At 46.8% G+C, this 24161-nt stretch overlaps 1 protein-coding gene across 1 annotated transcript; it reads left to right on the forward strand.

The window, feature by feature from the left end:
* Positions 1-6: 6 nt before the first annotated feature.
* Positions 7-16927, forward strand: Ncstn (nicastrin). The gene is made up of 17 exons (XM_027418961.2): positions 7-171; positions 1529-1633; positions 6414-6537; positions 6933-7054; positions 7438-7583; positions 9377-9527; positions 9782-9891; positions 10098-10250; positions 10769-10873; positions 10998-11075; positions 12281-12453; positions 13901-14003; positions 14113-14208; positions 14493-14580; positions 14841-14995; positions 15247-15459; positions 16209-16927. The coding sequence occupies exons 1-17, from the start codon at positions 87-89 to the stop codon at positions 16329-16331; spliced, it is 2130 nt and encodes a 709-aa protein (XP_027274762.1). The 5' UTR covers positions 7-86; the 3' UTR covers positions 16332-16927.
* The last annotated feature ends 7234 nt before the right edge of the window (positions 16928-24161 follow it).

A 24161-nucleotide genomic window follows, 5' to 3' on the forward strand; every position in this document is an offset into this window, starting at 1 on the left:
GCCACAGAGACGGTGCCAGCGGAAGCCTAGAGAGGCCGATACGAGGCTGGAAGGGGCCCGAGGCTTCCGCTCAGCGGAGAGGCAAGATGGCTACAACTAGGGGCGGCTCTGGGCCTGACCCAGGAAGTCGGGGTCTTCTTCTCCTTCTGTCTTTTTCCGTGATACTGGCAGGTGAGGCCACCCCACCCCGGAGCTCCGCTCCGTAAGGAGAACCGTCCCGATCGGCCCATCGCAAGTGCAGGCGTTGTCGCCCTTCTGGTTCCCTTTGCCCCTCTGTCCCCCCCGCCCTGTAAATCCTTCTTGTCTTTCGTTCCCATGACATAAGTTCCCCCTTGGCCTGGACCTTCATTTCTTACCTCCCGAGGCACGTCGTTTCCCTTAGTTCTCTCCAACCCCTTTTTGGGTTTCCAACCTGATTCTCTTCTTCCTTATTCGCATGCCCCGTTTTCTTTAAAGCCCCAGCCACCCCACCCACAGTCAAAAGGGACAGGTGTAAAAAGCTCAACCTCCCTTCGCTGGTTTAGTAATTTTGAGACCAAAAGTCTTGTCTTGTGGGCGCTTCTGCAACACTGGAAAAGAGAGAGAGAGACAGAGAGACAGAGACAGAGAGAGAGAGAGAAAGAGAGAGAGCGCTCATTTCCTCCTGTCAGTGTTCTACACTAATAGTGTGTCCCTTATTTTCTTTATTTTCTAAAGTGAGGCTAACGTGGCCTTGGCCGCTTTAAACTGCTAGGAGGGAAGTAATGATTCAAGGAATTTTAGACATTTAATGTAGATGAATATTTTCATTTTTTAAAATCTAATATTTACTAATTTTGCAATTGTGAATTACACTCACTCACACATCTGTAATTCTTTCTAGTATGTTCAACTAAGAAATTAAGCAGAGCTGTGTTTCCTTATATGTATATGGCTTTTTAGTTAAGCCCTAAAATGCAATCATTTCTGTTTATACCCATGACTGTATCTCCCCTACTTCACACTGTTTTTGACCATCTTCAAGGGAGAAACTGTAGCTGCCCCATACTCTAGGTGTGCACACAAATGATCAGGTGTTTGATTCACCTAACAGGTGTGTGGCATAAGGTTTCTCCTAGGTCTGTTCAGATTCTTAGCTGGGTTTTGTTGTTGAATGCTTTTCTTTGTTTGTTTTGGTAATCTATATTCTTAGACCAGAAGTATTTTTCTAACTAATTAGTAATATACATACAAAATAGAAAAGCAGAAGTATTTACCCATACAGCTAGATGCTTTTTCAAAGGCTTTTCTTTTGACAAATTATATTTTAGCTTTATTGTTAATTGATCTTCATGGAGTTTAATAACTTCCTAAGATACATAGCTAAATACTTATACAACAGTTATGTTCCAATAATATGGCTAAAGAAGTGAAAACAATGATCATTAATCCCATGTTAGACAATATGACTAGTGAATGATTTACCTAAACCATGAATCAAGCTAATTATGATAGACGCTAATACCGAATACCTTTCCCTTTTTGCTAATATTGTTTATCTTCTGGTCAGGATTGTGTCGGGGAAACTCAGTGGAGAGGAAAATCTACATCCCCTTAAATAGAACAGCTCCTTGTGTCCGCCTGCTCAATGCCACTCATCAGATTGGCTGCCAGTGTAAGTTGAACTTGGGATTTGTATTTGTGGCCATTAATAATTCAGTGTGTATCCTGGATACTCAGAAATACTCGTGTCCTGCTTAAGAATCTTGGCATTCAAATTAAAGTGTGTGTGTGTGTATAGGAAGTGATTATCATCTGTCAAACCAGGCAAGATAATAAGAGCTAAAATTTAGTAAATGCTGTTTTAATATGTGCATTTTACTTTTACCTCTGCAACAATCCTTGTTGTTAACATTGTACAAACTGTGGAACTAAAACTTAAAAGAATTGCTTCTCTTCCCCAGCATCATCATGATAGTAAGAAATCATGCTAGGATCTGAATCCTGGTGTGACTCTTAACTCTCTTACCATACAGTTGTCTAAGTAAAAAGAAATCTCACATTCTATGGAATCTAATCATCACTCTGGCACTCTGAGTGATCTTTTTTTTTTTTTTTTTTTAACCCAAATGGCTTTTTTTCTTTTTTTCATTTGAACAGAACCTTGCTGTATACCCCAGTCTGGCTTTAGGCTTCTGGGACTGCAAACATGTACCACTATTTGTCTAAGCTTTCAGTTGTTATTTTTGATACTGTTGTTTGAATCCCTACCCTCAAGCTAGTATCCCCAACAAGCCCCCCCACTCAGCTTCTTCAAGGGCAGTAAACTAGTTGAAGAAAAGGCATTACAAATGCTAAGCAGGGGGACTGTAGAGATGGTTCAGTGATTAAGAGCACTTGTTGCTCTTGCAGTAGGCTGGTTTTTGGTTCCCAGTACTCACATGGTGACTCTCAACTGTCCATTACTCCTGTTCCAGGAGGTCTGATGATGCTTCTAACCTCTGCGGGCACTGAGCACATACATGCATGCAGGCGAAACGCTCATGCACATGAATAGTTTTTAAAAATATTTGTTTTTATTTGTTCTGTTTTTTAATGACAACTAAGGGCTGCAGACACGGCTCAGTGGGTCAAAGAAAAGCTGTCGGGTATGCATGGCAATCTGAATTTGAATCTCTAGAACCCACATTTAAAAAAAAAAAAAACAAAAAACTAGAGTTGTAATGTGACTGTTTATAACCCTAGCACTCCTATAGAGAGACTGGATGCAAAGACAGAGAGTCTATGGAAACTCACAGGCCAGGTAGTCTGTTGTGTACAGCAGAAAAACAACAAAGAGATCCTTTCACAAACAAGATAGAAGACTGGACAGATAGCTGATGTTGTCTGCTATCAGGCATCTGCACACACGTACACACAAATGCCAAGTAAGGGCTGGGGTTTAAGTAGTCAGTAGAGTGCTTTCCTAGCAAATCCAAAGTCCTGACTTTAGTCCCTAGCACCATATGAATTATATATAGTAGCACGGCTATGATCACAACACCCAGGAGGTCGGTTGCTAAAGCCAGCCTGAACTAGAGACCCTATTGCCAATCCCATCCATCAAATAAATAGTTGTAAGAGAAATAAATGAAGTATTTGGACTTATCCTTGTACTTTGTAAATGTGTTCCAACGCAGAATATCATGACAGCACTATCGCTCTCAACACTGTATAAGTTGCTGGAAGTGTAACTCAGTGGTAGAGCATGTGCCTATATGTACAAGGCCCTGAATTCAGTCTCTGAGTACTATACATACTAAAAAAAAAAAATTAAAAATCACAGCTTGTTTTCTGCTTAAGCTATCTATTATCATCAGATTTAGTCTTCCAAGAACAGTAGCTCTGTCAGGATATCATTTTACAGATAAGCAGGGTCTGATCTTGGCTTTATCATAAAATTGATCACTTCTAAATTTTAGTTTATCCTTTTAATAGTGGCTGAAGTAATGATATGCAAAGCTGAAAGTAAAAGTATCTTTTTTTCCTTTTTATGTTTTTTAAGACAGGATCTCATTATATAACCCAGACTGGTCTTGAACTTGTGATCTCCTTGCCTTAGGCTTCCTAATGCTGACATTGTAGGCCTGGTCCTCCATTTCCTGTTTCAAAGACTTTTTAAATAAATGTCTGTTGTTGATGTGGAATAAAGTATCAAACAGTATTATGTGGTCCAGAAACCATCTGTCTTGGTAGAAAGAAACTCAGTTACTGGAATGTAAGGAATTTGCCCAGGGAAGTAGTTAATACTTTTCTGTCTATACTTCCGTGAGCTATACTACAAGCGAATAGTCCCATGTCCCCCACACAGGAAACACTGCAAGTGGATTCATTGGTTACAGACAGCCTTAAGGTTTTTGTTGGATTTGGTTTCTTATCTGAGCTGTGGATGAAGGAGAACTAGATCCTGGGTAGGCTGAGATCAGACTCCTTGACTTGTCAGAGCCTGACTGCAGGGACCCCATCCTCCTGAAGCTGGGCTCTGAAAACTGTCCTTTGGAGATGAATCATTATGTTACATGTTTTTCTTGCAGTCCTGTGGGAAGCAAGGCAGTAGCCTCTGGAGATAAAGCCAAAGCTAGTGCAGAGAAAAGAGGGAGGGGCCGGACTCTGGCCATTTCCTCATTAGGATCTGGTTTCCTTTTCAACCTACTTGTTTCTGAGTCTTGCTTCATCACATCTGTCCATTCCTTCACAGCCAACACCCTTTTTAATTAGGGTTGGGAGCATAATGAGACTGAGGAGAACATTTGAGCTCCATATTTGATTTTATGGTTACTATGACCTACTTCTGTTGGATCCTTAAAGTGTTCAAAGAGAGCTACATGTAACTTTTTGTTTTCCTCCAGCTCCACTGCATAAGATGAATAGGGATAAGAAAACTGTTCCTTTCTGAAGGTCCAGAGAAAGCAAACACATTGCTTAAAACTATGCAATCACCAGTTAGGACCTGGATTGGAATCCAGGTTTCTGGAGTCTAGAATCACACAGTTTGTCTCTTCCCTGCCCCCACTAGAGCTGGTTACCTTTATTTATTTATTCTTAATTTACTACACTAGCTTTTGTTTTTCTCATGTTTTAAGAGCTTTAGCAAGTACTATTTTCTTCTTTCTACTGTTTTACTTAAAACCTTCCTGAGTGTCTGGATCTTAACTAAAGCTGTCCCTGACTCTGCTATTCTCCATGTTTTATTGTTACCATGGACACGATCCTGCTAAGGATTTATTATATATAAGCCATAGGCAAGATGTTGTAGACCCTTCCACTGCATTTACTTTTTGTTAGATGTCCTGGGAGAAGAGTTCTGTTTGGTTATCAATTGGGAAGTAGTTGATTGTTTTCAGTCTTCTGCCAGTTGCAAATATTTCAGTGCTGTGTCTAGAAGTATAGTTCTTATGTCGGACTGCCTATAGCCAAGAATGACATATGGTAATTTTAGAAGAATACATATATCTAGGCCCCACTGAGAGAAGATGCAAACACTTATATTTCCTAAAATTACAGTGACTGGGGGTACAGTTCACTGGTAGTGTAAGTATTGTCCACGGGGCCTCTGACTCAGTCCCTAGTGACAAAAAAAACAAAGCAAAGAAGACTTTCATTGTAGGTCTACTCCACAGCAGTGTTGAGGGGTGGGGCTAAATTAACTCTTGAATAGCACATCCAGTCTCCTTTAAGATGTCACTATATGGATCCCTAGAGACTTGGGATATCATGTCAAATTCTAGACATCTTGGACTGTGGACCATCCATCCTCTGAAACGGTGCTTCCCAGTCTTTGTCACATCATGAGATGTATAGAAATACCAGACTTAGCATCCTTATACCTATAAAAATGGGTATTATTTATAGGTCATCTTGGGTAAATGAAGAGTCTACTCTTGTTGGACAATTGAGGGTCTTTTGAAATCCTGGGTTCCCAGGAAGGAGCCAGTGATTATCAGCCTGTCTTCAATCCATCCCAGGCCTATCAACTGGGAAGCTCTGTTCTAGAGAGCTTGGAGCTCTAGATTAAAATCACCTAAAACTGGCTAGGAGTAAATAAAGTCATTCCCGAAGGAGGCTGGAGGATGGCTGCCCAAGAAAGCTATTGAGGCGGCGAAATCTATATCTTTTCAAGCAAGATCAAAGCTAGAAGTCTGAGCTGGAAATGGAGAGTCTGGCATTTTCTGGTGGAAAATTCGGATTTTGAAACTTGAATGTCTAGTATTTTAGAATTTTGTGTATATAGTTAAGTGGGCTTGTTAGAATTGTACAAAAAAAGTGCTGGAGATATGGTACAGTGGTTAAGAGCACTGGCTGCTTTTCCAAAGGTCCTGAGTTCATTTCCCAGCAACCACATGGTGGCTCACAACCATCTGTAATGAGATCTGGTGCTCTCTTCTGGCATACATGCATATATAATAAATATATAAAACTTAAAAAAAAGATTTTGGGGGAAAAAAAGTGAAAATTGCAGAGCCTTTCCAGCATCTAATAAAAAGCGCTATAAAGGCCAGCAAGATGACTCAAACGGTAAAAGTGCTTGCTATACAATCCTAATGACCTAAGTTCAAACTTAAAAAAAAAAAAAATTCAGAAAGACTTCTAATGAGTCCTCTTGGGCTTCTGCTCTACTTTTCCCCATTCAAATGGAGCTGGGGTAGTTCAGCTCTTCAAGTGTAGACGTGGCAGTGTTTATCCTAATATTTTGTGACGTCTTTAGAGATAAAAGATCTGCAGAAGCTGGATGTGGTGGCCTTGAATCACAGCACTCAGAAGCAGAGGCAGGAGGATCACTGCAAATTCAAGGCCAGCCTGGTCTACACAGTCAGTTCAGGTCAGCCAGGGTTACATAGTGAGACCCTGTTTAAAGAGAAAAATCTGCAGAGTTAACAACTGTGGGAGCTTTAATTTGACCCATTCTGTCCCGACAGCTTCTATTAGTGGGGATACAGGGGTTCTCCACGTAGTGGAGAGAGAAGAGGACCTGCAGTGGGTGTTGACAGATGGCCCCAACCCCCCTTACATGGTTCTACTGGAGGGCAAGCTCTTTAACAGGTAAGAGCTTCATGTGTCTTCCTGAGACTGTGTCTAGAGAAAGAAAAATTTGGTCCTTGTACTGATGAATGGAAACTCCCATCGCTCTAGTCTGGTATGGGATAGAAAGCAGGGTTTATATTATATAAATATAATATATATTATATTATATAAAGGAATCATCCTATTGATCTCAAAATTAGACCTTAGGGGGAGAAGGAACAGTGTCCAAAATCACTTAGGGACAAGGTAAAGGAGATCCTGAACTCAGGGTGGACCATAGTCCAGACTCAGAAGTTAAGCCCCAAAAGAGAAGTGAGTTGGTGGTTCTGAGTCCCTAACTCCAGTTGTTTCCATCCTGAGTACTAATCTGTCTGATGCCTTCCTGTCTTCTTTCGTGGCCTTCTCTGTTGCAGGGCTGTGATGGAAAAGCTGAAGGGGAGAACAAGCAGAATTGCTGGTCTTGCAGTGACTCTAGCCAAGCCCAACTCAACTTCAAGCTTCTCTCCTAGTGTGCAGTGCCCAAATGATGGGTTCGGTAAGAGCCTCAAAAGATCACGAAACTCTTCTATTATACAAAGCTGGTTGTTGTACCCATGTCAGGTTTTAGGGGCAGAGCCATAGGTCTGTGTGGGCCGTGCACAACTGACCCCTCCCCAGTCCCTTCCCTCCACCCCCACCCCACTTCATCGTCTTTCCCTCGTCCTCTGCCGTCATTCCTTTTTGTCACATGCTCAGATGCCTACTCTGCCAGCCTAGGGTTCCCTGATACCTGTATCTATTCTAGTGGGGCTGATGATAGATTCATGATTGCCTCTTTTTGTACTTGTAGCCCTATGGTATCCTAACCTTCTCTGGTCCCTAAATACTTGGTATCTCAATAAACTGTTCCCTACACCCCTTCCTGCTTCCTTCCTTCAGGTATTTACTCCAACTCCTATGGGTCAGAGTTTGCTCACTGCAAACAGACATTGTGGAATGAACTGGGCAATGGCTTGGCTTATGAAGACTTTAGTTTTCCCATCTTTCTTCTTGAAGATGAGAACGAGACCAAGGTCATCAAGCAGGTACTGACTCTGCCAGCTTCTAGCAGTCCCAGGGAGAAAGAGGATTATTTTCATGTTCCTGTCCTGTTTGGAGGGAAGCTTGTTCTGCTAGTGTACACCTTGAAAGATGGCTCCTGAAAACAACCAGGGAGTTTGATCAAGCCATGCCCGAGTCCCAGCATTCAAGAGGCAGATACAAAGCGAGTTCTAGACCAACCAGGGCTACATAGTAAGCTCTTGTCTCACAAACAGAGCAAGAAGTGAAAAGTTTAGTGTCTTGACACTTCCCTCTACCTTTTTTTCCCTGTCTGATATTATAGCAATGAAAGGTTTTAGACTGGGCAGAAATCCATGGAAGAAGAATATGAAGCAAGGTGTTCAGCCGTGATTAAGAACCAGATAAAAAGCTGGCAATGGTGGCACATGCCTTTAATCCCTGCACTCGGGAGGCAGAGGCAGGCAGCTCTCTTGAGGTCAAAGCCAGCCTGGTCTACAGAAGGAGTTCAAGGACAGCCAGGGCTACACAGAGAAACCCTGCCTCAGAATAAAACAAAACCAAAACCAAAAGAGCCACATAAAAAGAACACTGGAATCAGGCATGATGCCTCATGCTTAATCCCAGGCACAGGCAAGAATAGGCCAGCCTGGCCAACGCGGTGAGACCTTGTCTGATAAAGATCAAAACAAAAACAGGGAGCATTGAACTAGGATTTGAGAGGTTGAGTTCAGTAAATCCCTGAGGCGCACTCTCTCTCTGTCTCTCTCTCTGTCTGTGATATGTATGTATGCACATGTGTTTACATGAGGACATAATGTAAAGGCCAGAGGAGGACATCAGATATCCTGTTCTCTCATTCTCCACCTGACTCCCTTGAGACAGGAAACCTGAACCTAGGCTGGCAGCCAGCAAGCACCTGCAGTCCTCTTGTCTTTTCTCCCAACATCACTGGGGTTACAGGTGCTCAGCCATGTCTAGCTTTTTACATGGGTCCTAGGATTGGAACATAGCTCTTCATGTTTGCACAGCAAACACTCTTATCTCAGATCAGTTTTCCCTCCCTCCCTCCCTCCCTCCTCCTCCCTCCTCCCTCCCTCCTTCCTTCCTTCCTTTCTTCCTTTTTTTTTTTTTGAGACAGGGTTTCTCTGTGTAGTCCTGGCTGTCCTGGAACTCACTCTGTAGACCAGGCTGGCCTCAAACTCATAGAGATTCACCTGCTTCTGCCTGCCAAGTGCTGGGATTAAAGGCGTGCGCCACTACCACCCAGCCAGATCAGTTGTTTACAGGTCTAATATATCCTGGTTCTGTCTAGTGTGGTGTCTTCATTCTAAGATAAGAGAAGCTAAGAGATTTGTCTTTACAATAACAAAATGAGTTGCTGGTCAAGCTGCTGTGAATTTTTATTCTTTATTTCTAGCCAGTGCTCCTAATTTCAGGTCACTCTGAACAGTGGCTGAAGCCAGGCACAGTAGCACACACCTGTACTGTCATTGCTTGGGAAGCTGAAAGAGGATTATGAGTTTGGGGCCTTTGTAAACTGTGTAGCAAGACCCAGTGATGACTGAAGCTTGGACCACACCTGTTAGAATTGGATAAGTTTGTCTGCTCCAGCCAATCTGTTGAGTCCATGCTATTTGTACTGATTGAGGAATTTTTTTCTTTGACCTTATATGGTTATCCCAGGACACCTGTAGCTTGGGGACTTATGTCTCCCAAAAGGGAGTGGCTTAAGAATGGAGCTGGGCCTTCCCCTTCCTGGAAAGCGAGAGAGGACCTCCACAGCTAGCTGTCTCAGTGGGGTCCATCTCCTCTCCAGTGCTATCAAGATCACAATCTGGCTCAGAACGGCTCTGCACCAAGATTCCCACTGTGTGCCATGCAGCTCTTCTCACACATGCATGCCGTCATCAGCACCGCCACCTGCATGCGGCGCAGCTTCATCCAGAGCACCTTCAGCATCAACCCAGGTAGGCAGAGCCACGTCGAGCAGGTGGACTGTGGTGAAGGTGGTGGACCCAGCCAGGGAGGGAAGAACGGGCCCAGGCAGCAGGCACTGGATGGGAGAATCCCGAGGAGAAGAGGCAGGGAGCCAGAGCTGTTGAAGGTGGAGAAAACGGTCTCTGGAGTTTGCGAGGCCTGGGTCTAAACAGCCTTGAAGGCCGTCTCTATCCTACCCTCTCCCTTAGTCCTGTGATCTCTCATTGTTTGGTGTCCTACTCAGAAATCGTCTGTGACCCCTTATCCGACTACAACGTATGGAGCATGCTGAAGCCTATAAATACATCTGGGGCATTAGAACCCGATGACAGGGTTGTGGTTGCTGCCACCCGGGTGAGTGTTGCCCCTGTGCAGCATGGGCAGGGCTCTCTGGATGTATCTGATTTTAGAGTGAACACATTGGGGAGCCTTAAGTGGAGAGGGAGCTGGGCTGTTGGACTCCGTGGTCCTAGTACTTGCTCCAAAGAGAAGGAGCTTGGCTTGGCTCTAATGGTCCAGTTTTAAAGTACAGCACCCTATCTTGTTTTCTGCTATTTCAGCTGGATAGCCGGTCCTTTTTCTGGAATGTGGCCCCAGGGGCAGAAAGTGCTGTAGCCTCCTATGTCACTCAGCTGGCTGCAGCTGAAGCTTTGCACAAGGCATCCGATGTGGCCACCCTACCCCGCAATGTGATGTTTGTCTTCTTCCAGGGGGTAAGGGCTTCTTCCCTGGGGCAGGATGACAAGGAGGAAGGGGATGGTAACGGTGGGAGAGGAATTGCTGACCTGAGCTGTTAGTCAGAGTTTCTGCATATGTCTCTCTGTTTTAGGGAGCTTATATTTCCTGAATTGATGTGTCGCTTTCCTTCTCCCATTAACAAAATCTGTTTGAGGCTTCCTTTCATGTTTACTGTCCCAATCCCTGTGGTGCTTCAGCCTGGCTTAAGTGTAAGGTAACAGCAGCCAGAGCTGTGGGGATAGGGGTGAGTCAAGAAGCAACTGTGTAACAGCTGGTGTTTGCTTTGAGCCTTTACAAAGGCTGCTTTCCCCACATCTAGGCTCAAAAAAACCCCATGATGCATACATGTGAGAGACAACTGGGAAGATATGGGGGGTGGTAGATCACATGGCTGTAAGATGACTATCGGCTGAGATGACCCAAGATAGCAACCCGCTCTGTTGACCTCAGACTGCCCTATCCCTTGGGAATCTCTCCTATCTCCACCCCTCAGGAAACTTTTGACTACATTGGCAGCTCAAGGATGGTCTATGACATGGAGAACGGCAAGTTTCCTGTGCGGCTAGAGAACATTGACTCATTTGTGGAGCTGGGACAGGTGTGAGCCTCTACCCTCCACCTCTTTCTTGAACTTAAACACCTTGCTCTGCAGACACTACCCATCCCCTGACAAGGGTCACAGCAGGAGACAGATCAGACATGTTGCTCTTTATCCTTCCCAGGTGGCCTTAAGAACTTCACTAGATCTCTGGATGCACACAGATCCCATGTCTCAGAAAAATGAATCTGTGAAGAACCAGGTAACCCAACAGATAAGAGAAAGGATAAAATTAATTGTTGACTAAAGATGAACACCACTGCTTTGTGAAAAGCATCATAAACACAGTGGTATCTCATTGGATTCCTGGAATAGGTAGTTCTCTCTGATCATTCAGCTCCTAAATACTGCTGACAGGTGAGTGACTTCTTCTTTTTCTTCTTCTTCTTCTTCTTCTTCTTCTTCTTCTTCTTCTTCTTCTTCTTCTTCTTCTTCTTCTTCTTCTTCTCCTTCTCCTTCTTCTTCTTCTTTGCTTCCCTTTCTTCCTTTCTTTTTTTGTTTCTGTTTTTGTTTCTTTTTCAAGACAGGGTTTCTCTGTGTGGCCCTGGCTGTCTGTCCTAAAACTCACTTTGTAGACCAGGTTGCCCTTAAACTCAGATTTGTCTGCCTCTGCCTCCCAAGTGCTGGGATTAAAGGTGTACACCTGCCACCTGGTGTGACTTGCTCCTCCTGTTCTATTCTTGCTGTCTCACGGACCCAGTTGTCAAGGCTGTCGGCCAGAGTCTGGCCTGCATCAGGCTCCTGCCCATATTGCCCTCCACTTTATTGGGGCGGGGGATTGGACATAGATTAATTTTATATGTATGCGTATTTGCCTGTATAAATATGCCATATGTGTGTGTGTGCTCAAGGAGGTCGGGCAGAGCCCCTAGGATTGGAATTACAGATGATTATGAACCACCATCTTGGTACTGATGGTGTACTGGGTCCTCTGCAAAAGCAACGAGTGCTCTTAACCACTGAGCCGTCGCTCTTGCCTCTGCCCTCCTCTTTGTTCATGCTTACTCGTGGCCCTTACTCCCTGCCAAGTGCAGCCATGTGCCTGCTTTTCTCTTGTTGCCGCTCCAGCCTTTTCTGTCCCCCGCTCTGAACTCCCGCAGCGCCTACAGAATTATGTATTTGGCGTTTTTGTTGTTGATTGGCTCCCTCCACTTCTGCACGACAAATGACACATGAAATATCCACTGAGGATAAGGCAGAGTCCCGAGGATAGAACTTACCTATAAATGTAAAAAAAAATAAAATAAAACAGGCCTCTTTGTGCTCTAATTTCCTAACTGTAGAAAGAACCATGGGAACTATAGGAAATTCAGTTTTGATTCCAGAGCGTTTGAAGAATATATCTACGAGAGCGTAGGCTCCCACTCCCTCCACGTTCCCAGCAGTCTGCTTCTGTTCCTTCCTCAGGTGGAGGACCTTCTGGTCACTCTGGAGAAGAGTGGTGCTGGTGTCCCTGAAGTTGTCCTCAGGAGACAGAATCAGTCACAGGCCCTTCCACCATCATCTCTACAACGATTTCTTCGGGCTCGAAACATCTCTGGTGTGGTACTGGCTGACCACTCTGGTTCCTTCCATAACCGGTAAGTCACTGGGCCCTGCACCTTCTTTGTTTTCAGAGGCACTCTAGTCTGAAGTCTGGGAGGAAGATTGCTGTCTTCTCCCACCCTATACACTTCCTCCAAAAACTCTAGGAAGTTTGGATTCTTCACCGAGTAACCTATTCACAGGAGGCCTGGACCTGGTCCTTAACCCTTAGCACTCCTAGTGCTATATCCTTAGCTATGGCTGCACTTTTCCCAGGCTTTCCTGGCATCTGAGTTCCCAAGGGCATCATCTCAAGCTAAAGCATGGAAAGTTAAAATGGGCTTCCTTAGGTGGAGGACAAGAGTGGTCCTGTTTGGGGTCCACAAGCAGTGTTCTTACTCTGAAATGTAACATGTTGTTAGGTGCCTGTGGCTTAGTGCACCAGGGGACTCTGAAGATAAGAAGGCACCATATTACCTCTCTTGGTTCTCATGATGCTCCTAACTTGAGGCCAGGGATAACGGGATTCTCACTCAGGCTAAATGGCTCTAACTCTAGCCTCACTAGAATCAAATAAGGTTTTAAATAAAAGTGTTTAAACTTTGATTCTCTGATCTGAGCAAAGATCCTTTCTTACTCACAGGGGGTGACAGATCTAGATTACTATCAGCTTTTCAAATCTCTCTCTTCTCTTTCTTTCTTTCTTCCTCTCTTTCTTTCTTTCTTTCTTTCTTTCTTTCTTTCTTTCTTTCTTTTGTGTGTATGGTATGGTGTGGTGTGTGTGTGTGTGGTACTTTGGGGTAAGAAATAATTCACTTGATTATGTGGCTGTCTTGGCTCTGCATAGGGCAGCAATTTATTCCTGCATAACAGGCATTTGAGTAGGAAGGCTAAGGGTGCTCTTTAAAATTTGTTTCCTTGGGCCTGGCATTGGTGGCGCACGCCTTTATTCCCAGCACTCGGGAGGCGAGGCAGGCAGATCTCTGTGAGTTCGAGGCCAGCCTGGTCTACAGAGTGAGTGCCAGGATACACAGAGAAACCCCATCTCGAAAAACAAACAAAAAACAAACAAACAAAAAATTTGTTTCCTTGGAGCTCACAGGGATCATCACAGTGATCTGATCCAAAGTGTGTGTCTGTAAGCGTCTCTGATCTTAGCTAGCACCAACAGCTTGCCCTCTGTCACTGTGAGCATTCGTGGAAACACTCATACAGGGCAGTAGTTCTCTGAAAAGCTAACCAGCCTCCTGTGTGTCCAGTGCTTAGGGCTGGCTTATTTTTTATACTTTGTCTAGCAGCAGAGGATTCAAATTGGTTTACCTCACTGTCATTCCTACTTCCCCATTTCTAATATCTCTTTAATAGTGGAGCCTAATTTTCTCTCTCATTTCCTACTGGATGATGAAACCTAAGACAGCAAGTTCCCACATAAGGACATTTTGATAGGAAAGGGCCCAGGACCTGGCTTCATATAGCCAGGGCTCATACTGACTTTTCTGGCAGGTATTACCAGAGCATTTATGACACTGCTGAGAACATTAACGTGACCTATCCTGAGCGGCAGAGCCCAGAAGAGGATCTGAACTTTGTGACAGACACTGCGAAGGTAGTACTGACCTGGACTGGGTGGGAGCATGGGAAATACAACAGAAATGGTACAAGTGAACCTCTGCGAGACAGGTGAGCCATCCAGCCCTTCTCCTCACCTGCTGCAGGCACTGGCGAATGTGGCCACAGTGCTGGCACGAGCATTGTATGAGCTTGCAGGAGGAACCAACTTCAGTGACTCGATTCAGGCTGATCCCCAAACAGTAAGAAAAGATGGGCCCCTAGTCCTGTCTGTTTCTGTTAACACAGGCCACTCCCCTTCTCTATGGTCCTTGCCAGCTTTCTAAACTTTGGAGTTTAGCATGTCTGTTCATGCCTACAAGGATGATTCCCTCAAGAGTTCTTGAGTAGGCTTCATCTACATCCTTGTGAATTGGCCACTGTCTCCCAGCCCAGGTATAACTGATCTCTGCTCATTGTTTCTCTGGTCTTGCTGCAAGTCACATCATTTTTTTTTTTTTTTTTCTTCTCTGTGTTCCAATCCTAGGTTACACGTCTGCTCTATGGGTTCCTGGTTAGAGCCAACAACTCATGGTTTCAGTCTATCCTCAGACAGGACCTAAGGTCCTATTTGGGTAAGCATCTGCTGTGAGAAGGGGGGAATCCCTGCATGACAAAATATAGGGAGAAAGGCATCATTTTTACTTTAATCTTTACTCTTTTTTTCCCCTCTCTTCTTTTTTTCTCCTGGTTTTCCTTTCTTTTTCTTGGTGTTTATTGGGCCCTTTTCTCTTAACCTTCTCTCTTCTGGCTCCTGCCAATTCTGGGTTCTTTCTGGTTCTGCCCACCTTGACCTCACCTTCAAAATCCTCGTTTCCCTTTGGCCTGCAATCAGATGATGGACCTCTTCAACATTACATCGCTGTCACCAGCCCTACCAACACGACTTACGTTGTACAGTATGCCTTGGCAAACCTGACTGGCAAGGTGACCAACCTCACCCGAGAGCAGTGCCAGGATCCAAGTAAAGTCCCAAATGAGAGCAAGGCTGTGAGTGGCAGTGGGGTGTGGGAGGTGCCCTGGGGCCTCTTTCCCTTGGGAGAGCTGGGAATCTGCAGGGCAGATGTGGGGACTGGCAAGGAAAGGCTGAGGGATAGGGTCCTGTGAACCTGTGTGCTGAGGAAGCGGTAGCCTGAGTGAAATTGGGCCACCTGTGGGGTGAAGTTGGCTGGAATTTGGTGCTAACAGGGACACGGGTAGCAAGTGAGAAGAATGTCCCCTCAGCCCGCCTTCTCCTGCAGCTGTATGATTACTCATGGGTACAAGGCCCTTTGAATTCCAACAAGACAGAGCGGCTCCCTCGGTGTGTGCGCTCCACAGTACGGCTGGCCAGGGCCTTGTCCCCTGCCTTTGAACTGAGTCAGTGGGGCTCCACAGAGTATTCTACATGGGCCGAGAGCCGCTGGAAAGACATCCAAGCTCGGATATTCCTAGTTGCCAGCAAAGAACTTGAGGTGAGACTGGACTGGAGGGAGGTGGCAGAGTTCCGTTGGGGTCTTTTCTCTACCTCTTGTCTCAGTTCTGTTAGGTTCCTTTCTGCTGTTTCTCATTTGCCCCAGATTTACAGCAAAACCAGTGCCACCCTGTGCCTGATCTGCATTGCTACCCATTAGGAGGCCTCTCTGTGCTGATAGTTGGAATGCGTACCTATTTAGGAAAGTCTTGTTTGGGTCTAAGAAGGTCTTCTGTACCTCCCACTCTTGCCTAGCATTTACTTTATAGCACAGCTGGGCGGAGTCAGTAGAATAGTTATTGAGCCCCTGTTATAAGTAAGTCATGAGCATAAGTATAATGCCAGAGGACCAAAGTCTTAGGTCCTACCTACCTTCACTTCACTTAAACAAAGAACACAACTGGGCGGTGGTGGCTCACGCCTTTAATCCCAGCACTCGGGAGGCAGAGGCAGGTGGATCTCTGTGAGTTCGAGACCAGCCTGGTCTACAAGAGCGAGTTCCAGGACAACCTCCAAAGCCACAGAGAAACCCTGTCTCAGAAAAAAAAAAAAACAAAAAAACATAGACAGGTGCTCTGTTCACCTAAGGTGAGCCCAGTCTGCTCATTGGGAGGATGCTGCCCGTGGTTGTTCCCTGCTCTTGGTACTTGAGTCTACTGCCAGAATTCTCGTGTTGTTTCCTCCTGAGTTCCCTTAGACTGTGGCATCTGAGAACTCTTTTCTCTCCCGCTCACGCCTTCACCCTTGCAGTTTATCACCCTGACCGTGGGCTTCGGCATCCTCATCTTCTCTCTCATCGTCACTTACTGCATCAATGCCAAAGCCGATGTCCTTTTCGTTGCTCCCCGAGAGCCAGGAGCCGTGTCTTACTGAAGAGGACTCCAGCTCTCCCTGCCAGCTTTGGACTTCATTTCCTAGATCAGTTGTTCCACTAGGAACAAAGCACTAATTTTCACTGGACTGTCTCTGGGTCTGTCTTAGACTGGGATTGACACATGGATGACTGTGAGGGGAGACAGGGAGAGGTGGACAGCTGCCTCCCCTTCCCCGCTTCCCTTTCCTATGTGTTCCTCCTTCTCTAATACCAGGAATTACGATAAAAGCTTCCTGCTCCTGTTTTAACTCCCCAGTTGCCCACCCTCATCTGCCTTTTCTTGGGATACCTCTTATCTTTGCATCCTGTACCTCTCTCTGATCCCACTGTCACCCTACCCTCACCCCCGTACCCAGCCACCTGCTGGACCAGGAAGAACGATGTGAAGGATTGAGCATCAGGGTCAAACCACCCGCCCGAACCCTTGGAGAGAAGAATGGGTTCTCTCTGGCTGAGCCAGCTGTGTCTTTCTCACTGTCATTTCCCCGGGTCCCCAGATGACATGTTAAGGTGGGCATGCTGTTAGGTGGGTATCCCACCTCTAGCCCACAGTGCTCAGTTGTACTTTTTATTATTAAACTGTAATATCTATTTTTGTTGGGGTTTTTTTCTTTTATCTTTTTCTTTTTTTTGTAAATATATAAATAGCAAATTTCATTAAAATTATCCCATACAATTTGTACTTGTTGCTTTGTATTCTTCCCAGGTCACCATGTTCAGTGACCCTGGGCTGGAACACAGTGTGTGCTGCCTTGCTCACCAGAAGTAAGATACTGTTAAAACTCAGGAGAAGTGAAGAAGGGCTCTGACAGCCCCAGAGCCCCTCTTAGAAGACTATTAGCAGTTTCTACTCATTCACTCTGAGCAGGTACAGAGTTGAAGAAGATGCAACCCTTAGCCTGGAGGAGCTCAGGGTTGGAGTGAGAGACACGGCAGACTCACACCCGGGTGTAATATTTAGTGTAGCAAACAGAGCCTTGTGATTTGCTGCAGATGGGATGGGATGCCGGGCAGAAGAAGTGACTGGGTCAGGGTTGAGACTCCACCACCAGCAAAGGTATGCGATTGGGAAGTGGTAAGAGCACTCAGTGTGCCTGAACCATGAGGAGAAGCAGTGGGTGAGGCTGGGGCCACACCAGAAGGTTCTTGGATGTCCCTCCAGTAGTGGTGGGCTTTTTGTAGCTCAACACAAGAGTCATTTGGGGACTGCTTCAGAAAGAACCTGAGCTCATGGAGACAAAACTCCCCGAGTCCTCATGGAGGCCAAATTGTAGAGCAGAGCAGAGCTGCAAGTGATCGTGGGCCGTGGCTGAGTCAGCCGAGGGTGGGAGAAGGGAGCCAGCAGGGGTGGGAGCCTAAGTGGGCTTTCTGTCCTTGTTGCTGGCCAGAAGGCTATTGCTCACACATACCTAAAGACCCGCGGAGATGGAAAACTGGTTGTCTTCACAGTTCAGACACTGTTCTTGGTTGAGCTGTTTACCTTTTTGAGAATCCTGTAGAGAGGAGATGATTTTTCTCCAGGTTTCTCTCCAGGCTCCCTGGAGGAGGCATGTTTAGGGTTCTGAGATAGGAAATATACCCTGCTGCCCCCCTGCCAGCCCCCAGTTGGAGCTGGATAAGCTGTGCGCTGTGCTGGCGCTGGTGGGAGCTGAGCACAGCTGCCGCCATCGGCTGGGCCGGCTCCATGCCTCACTTGGCCAACAGGTCTCCCAGCGGACAGAGCAGTAAACTCCCTCATCCTGCTGGCAGCTTCAGGAAGCGGGGACATGGCTGAGTACCAGAGAGGGGGCTAAACAGAGAAGCGAAACAGAGGCTTGGGCAGAGTCAAGGGATTGGGATGTGTGAAAAAGAAGAGGAAAAGATGCTTCCTGTTGTAGGGAGGAATACAGAGTCTCATCTGTGTCTCCCCAGTGCTGTCTTGGCCCGTGTTGCACCACTCCCTATACATCAGCCCCTGCCCCCCATGCCAACAACAGTAGAACCCAGTTCCCCATGGTCTTTGCAGAGGCCACGCTCCATGGAGGGAGCATAGCTTCTGAGACTGACCTTCAGGGACTCCCAGACACTCTCCCTCTCTCAGAGCAGTGTGGTGGCCCCACAAGAGGTACCTTTGTGCCCCTGAAGACCAGCTGGCCTGCAACATCTTAGGGCCACAGTACTTTGTAATCCCTTAGTTTTCCTTTGTTCCCCTAGACAGGCCCGTGCCTTCTGCAATGTGTCATTTTCTAGCCCCTCTCCCTTCCCAAGGGCCTCTCTCTTGCCCTACTCTTGTCAGTTCATATCGGCCCTTCTCTTCCAGCCCAGGTAGAATGTTGAATGAATGACCCCCTATGCCTTGATACCAGGCTGAGTACCCTCTGTGACACAGTATCAGGAGGCTTCCTCCAGCTGGTGTCTTCACCAGTCTATTTGAATAAACGGGATTACTGCTTTCTCTTTTAATGTCGTGGTTGCTGCCCAAAGGTACGTTCTAGGAAGAGGTATTTACGTGTGTGTGTGTGTGTGTGTGTGTGTGTGTCTGTCTGTGTGTCTGTGTGTCTGTGTGTCTGTGTGTCTGTGTGTGTGTGTGTCTCTGTGTGTGTCTGTGTGCCATAGGATGTGTGGTCAGAGGACAACTTTGGGGAGTCAGTTCTTTCCTATCTTGAGACCCAGGAATCAAAGGGTTGTCAGGCTTACATGGCAAGCACTTTTATTTGCTAAGTCATCTCTTTGGTCCAAGATTTTTTTTTTTTTAATCTGTATTCTGGTGCTCTGTACCTTACTCAATAGAACTTTGTGCCTTTGAGGGAAATTAATTAATTTTGAGGTAGGGTTTCACTATGTAGTCCCAGTTAGCCTGGCACTTGCTGACTTCAAACTCACAGAGATCCTCCTGCCTCTGCCCTTTGAGTGGTAGAATTTAAGGAGTGTGCCACAGCCAACCTTTTTTTTTTTTTACTCTTCTTTTAAAAATTCATTTATTTGTATTTTATGTACATTGGTGTTTTGCCTGCCCTGGAACAGGAGTTACAGGCAGTTGTGAGCTACTGTGTGGGTGCTGGGAATTGAACCCTGGTCCTCTGGAAGAGCAGACAGTGCTCTTAACTGCGGAGACACCTCTCCAGCCCTGCCCTCTTTTCTTTCAAGTTAGCATACAAAACTGTGAGTTTTTGTTATGGCATTTTCATACACATGTGTCATCTTCCTCTTCCCCACTGCTTTTTCCCATACTCTCTACATCCAGAGACTTACAATTTCTAAGACCTTAGAAATTGTGTGCATTTTTTTTCTGAGACAGAGTCTTTCTGGGAAGCCAGGTTAGCCTCAGACTCCCTTACTCCTGCCTCATTATCTTGACTGCTGGAAATACAGGCATGTGCCACCATGTCCAGAGGCTCTCTCATTTGATTTGATAAATGGGGGAATCTAGCCTGGAGGAGTGATGCTGCTTACATAGGAACATCCAATAAAGGAGAGACTGAGGTGAGACAAGAACATGTCTTCTGCCAACAGCCGTAGCAGTACTAAGCATTTACTGAGCATGACTACAGGGGAAGCCCTTTGTTCCTGCAAGGTAAAAGCATAAGACACACATACAGTATCTTTTCTTTAAGATCCCAAAGTTTAGATGGAGAGAAGGAATGTGGCACAAGCTAACCCAGCAAAGCTGTGTATGCTCCATACTAGATCAGACTTAGCCAGGTTCTACCCAAGTTCAGAGGACAGCAGGATGCTTCAGGCAAAGGTCAGTGAAGAGGAGTCTCGTGTGGTGGGAAGAGCTCAGGACCAGAGTTTTTGGTGCTTGTGTGACACTGGGAGGGATATTGCCCCTCTCTGGGCTCCAGTGTTCTCTCTAGAGTGTAGTCTTTGACAATGGGCTGCTCTCTCACACTGGCTGTCTGGTCCTGTGAAGGAGCAACCAGAGTTCTAGCCTCCTCTTTCTTTTCCCTAAGTTCCTCCAGGAAAGGACCACTTCAAAAAAAATAATCAACTCATCAACTCTCAAGATAGCACAAGGATCAACTCTAGAAAGGGACACTATTGTCCCTAGCCCAGGAACAGTAGAGATTTGATAAATATGACATCATTTCCTCAAAAGAAATAAAGAGGAAAAGGAAGGAAGGAGGGAAGGTGAGAGAAGGAGGAGGGAGGGAGGAAGATGGAAGGAAGGAAGGAGAAAAGGAAGGACAAAAAAGAAATAGAAGAAAAGACTGCAATAATAAGAAATAAAAAAAAAAAAACTGGGCAGTGGTGGCGCACGCCTTTAATCCCAGCACTCGAGAGACAGAGGCAGGCAGATCTCTGTGAGTTTGAGGCCAGCCTGGTCTACAGAGAGTTCCAGGAGCATCCAGGGCTGTAACACAGAGAAACCCTGTCTCAAAAAGCCAAAAAGAAAAGAAAAGACAAGTGCTGGAGAATCAGAAGTGCTTGGGAGGCCAGGGGTCCCAGTGGGCTTCTGGATAAATTTTTATTTTTCATGAATTCAGACTTAACAAGGTATGGCGGCCTCACACTCGTGTGGTGCAGAAGGGCAGTGTAAGCCCTGAGCCCAAATGGAAACATGGAGCAAGAGTGGAGGGTCATCTCAGGGGGCCTAGGAGAAGTCATTCACCGAGATGATGCAACTGTGAGCCAATATTACCATCCTCTGTCCCAACTAAGTGGTTGCTCAGGGCTTAGGGGCTGGGACCCTGGAGTCCTCACTCTTCCCCCAACCCACAAGTCAGATACTAGAGGAGTAGAACTAAAACCAGAAGTAAGAGGGGACAGCCTGAAAAAAACAAGATAGTGAAAGGGAACAGAGGAAGTTGGGTCCCCAGCAGGGCTGGAGGAGGAGGGGTGGGAGAGGGAACTGAGCCCAAGGGGAGAAAGGCCAGGCGGGTGTGGCCAGGAGGGGAGTAGACCCAGTGCTGGTGGTGACAGATGGGACAACACAAAGAGGAGAGCTTCAGGGAAGACAGATGGGTGGGGGAGGGAAGGGAGGGGCATGGGGGTTGGGGGGTGCAGTGGTTGGAGGCTGAGGCTGTAATGAGATTGGAGATGGGCTCTGAGGTGAGTGAAGAGAAAGGAAGAAAGGAGAGGCCGCCTTGAGAGACAAAGGCGATAAGGCCTAGGGGGCCAGGGGCAGAGGGCTTGGGCTGGGTGCTGAGAAGGGGGGCTTCCAGCTGGGCTGGCAGCGCAGAGAGTGACAGATTGTGTAGTTAGCCAGAGTGGAGACCCGCTGTCACCTTCTAGAGGCACAGAGAGGTAGAGACAGAAAGACAGACTGACAGAGACCATGTGGAAACCAAGATGAAGACACATTAACTCACAGCTGCCATTTCTAAGTGACAGTAGCTCCTGCTCAGGCTTCTCCTGCCTGCCTTGGCCCCTGTGACCCAACATACACACCTCCAGCAGCTGACACAATAACACCTCAACCCCAGCCACTCGCAGAGAAGGGTCAGGCAGTGCGGCACAGCAAGAGTTAACACTGTCTGCTCTCCCTGCCAGCCATTTGCCTGGTTGGGTCCCCAGGGCTCCCCACATATGTCACCCCCTCTCCTGCCAAGCCCACTGCTTCCCAGCTTCTCTAGGCCCTCCCCTCACCCTCAAGGACTAGCCCTAGCCCCTGTGTCTGACCTACTCCCCAAACCTCTCCCCCTCAGAACCTCACAGTCTGCCTAAGGATAGAAAGAAATTTGTGATCCATAATCTGAAAAAGTAAATACCTATAAAATGCAAAATAACAATAAACCACATAGGCATAATCATTTTCTCTATCCCCAAGGCCTGCTCCTCTCATCTTCCTTGCAGGGAAGACAGCCCCTACGCAAAACACACACACACACACACACACAGCTCTCAACGTGGAGAGTTCACCTCGGATTTCAACATGGAGAGTTCACCTCAGATTCCCTCAGTCATGTTGCCTTACATACACGTGTGACTGAAACTTCCTGTATCCTTTTAACCACCTTGCATTTACAGAGATGGGGTGAACACTCTACAGTTCACTCAGCAGTCTCCCACGAACTGTTTCACTGGGTGTTGCAACAGCCCTACAGAGAAGGCAACATTATGCCCATATTATAGATGGTGAAGAGAATCCAGGGAAGGTTACATGACTTGTCCAAGGTCGCAAGGACCTGGACCGAGGTCCAGCAGACTCCAGGTTAGTAGATATACTGCTGTTGATGGCTCTGTGCTATTAGTGCCTCTTTATTAGCTGCCTGCTGCCCTAAGAGGTAAAACCTGAATTCCTGAGTGAGGCCTGGGACTGGGGATCCCCAGAGCCTAAGATCTTGGGATGACAGATGCAGTGGAGGAAGAAGTAGTCCCCAGAGCATGTGGGACAGCTAGGGCAGAATGCTTCAGGGACAGGGCTTGCAGGGCTGAAAGTATCTGAGCTAAATAGCCTGCAGGGGAGAGGCTGGCAACAGGAGTCTGGCTCCCTCCTCCAGTGTCCACCCCCCCCCATCAGTCCTTTCTGCTTGGTAGTCTCTCTGCATCTGTGCTCCTCAGCACCTTCCTTACCCTTTGGGGTCTGGGGTCCCCGTTTTGGTGACACCTTAATACTTGATTATTGTGTCTCTCTAGCTTTTCACTCATAGTTTTTCTCTTCCTGACAACTGTCCGCTCTCTGCTCTCTCCGTGTCTATACCCCCTCTGCCCCACAGCTTCTCTCAGACTTTCTATTAGCATTTCCCCATCCCTGAGTATGGCCCTCCACACCTGAATCTCCCTGTCAGTCTCTTGTCAGGTTTCTTCCCCGAGTTTCTCTCTCTCTCCTTGCATCTCCACGTCCTGGCCCCACCCTCCTCCTCTGCCTGTCTGTCTCCCCTATGTCTCTGTCATCTTGTGGTGACATCCTTCTTTTTCTCCGTGTCTCCTCCATGTCTCAGCATCTCTTCTCGTCATCATTGTCCTCTGCCTCTCCCTATCTTCTCCCATCTCTCCCATGGCACTTTCTCCCGTGTCTCAGTCTCCCAATTTCTTGGATGGGTTGGAGGGCAGGAGGGTGGGGAAACAGGACTGTGGTTGCTGGGGGCTCATTAGGTAGAGATTGGTTTTTAATCAGCACCATGGTAATGATGATGCAAGAACCAAGCCGCCACCTGATCCCCTGCCCCCCCCACCCTCTCCTCAGGCCCTCTTTCCCCTCCAGCTCAGCCCATCTGCTGGCGCCTGGGCACCTGTCTGGGCCTGCCCAGGTGGGAGTTGGCACCTCCCAGACCTGGGGGTGGGGAGAGGAGAGTGAGCTTGGGGAGGAATTATAGGATTCCCTATAGGGAAGGCCTCACCCTGGAGAAAGCCCAGAAAAGGTTGAGAAGGTACAGTGAAGTGGCAAATCCCTCCCACAGCCTGGGCTCCTACTAGGGTCTATGCTTACTACAAGCATTACCTCACTTGATCTCCATGGCAACCTAAACAGTTTTAATTTACCCTGTTTTAAAGAAAAAACAAAAAACAAACTGAGGCTCAAAGGTCATTGCTCGTCCAAGGTCATACAGCTAACAGTGCCCCTTTTGCTGTAGCTCACTGTGTCTAGAGTCTCTCCAGTCATGGTTTGTTTCTGACACTGAGGCTCAAAGGAAACGTCCTCCAGCTGAAAGCATGGGAGCGTTTCCATCCTGAAACCCAGCCCACTGCTTCTCTGTGCTTCCCTTGGCCCCAGAAACTTGCTCCCCTCTCAGGCCACCCTGCAACGCACCCACACAGACACAAACACACACATATGCACGGGCACAGACCCTGGAGGCGGCTGAGCTGTCGATGTGAACGTAATCGGTGCTCATTTGCACATGATTTTGTATCTCCTTTCCTTGATGCTCATTTGATGGCCTGCACACTCAGGCAGCCTGGACTGC

Source organism: Cricetulus griseus, chromosome 5, assembly GCF_003668045.3.
Source record: "Cricetulus griseus strain 17A/GY chromosome 5, alternate assembly CriGri-PICRH-1.0, whole genome shotgun sequence".
In the NCBI taxonomy this organism is placed as follows: domain Eukaryota; kingdom Metazoa; phylum Chordata; class Mammalia; order Rodentia; family Cricetidae; genus Cricetulus; species Cricetulus griseus.

Excerpts from the sequence above, each read along its gene's own strand:
- Ncstn (XM_027418961.2), top strand. The coding sequence starts at position 87 with ATGGCTACAACTAGGGGCGGCTCTGGGCCTGACCCAGGAAGTCGGGGT. Across the intron at positions 12,454-13,900 it reads TCTGGTTCCTTCCATAACCG|GTATTACCAGAGCATTTATG; the intron begins GTAAGTCACTGG and ends CTTTTCTGGCAG. Across the intron at positions 14,004-14,112 it reads TTGTGACAGACACTGCGAAG|GCACTGGCGAATGTGGCCAC; the intron begins GTAGTACTGACC and ends CACCTGCTGCAG.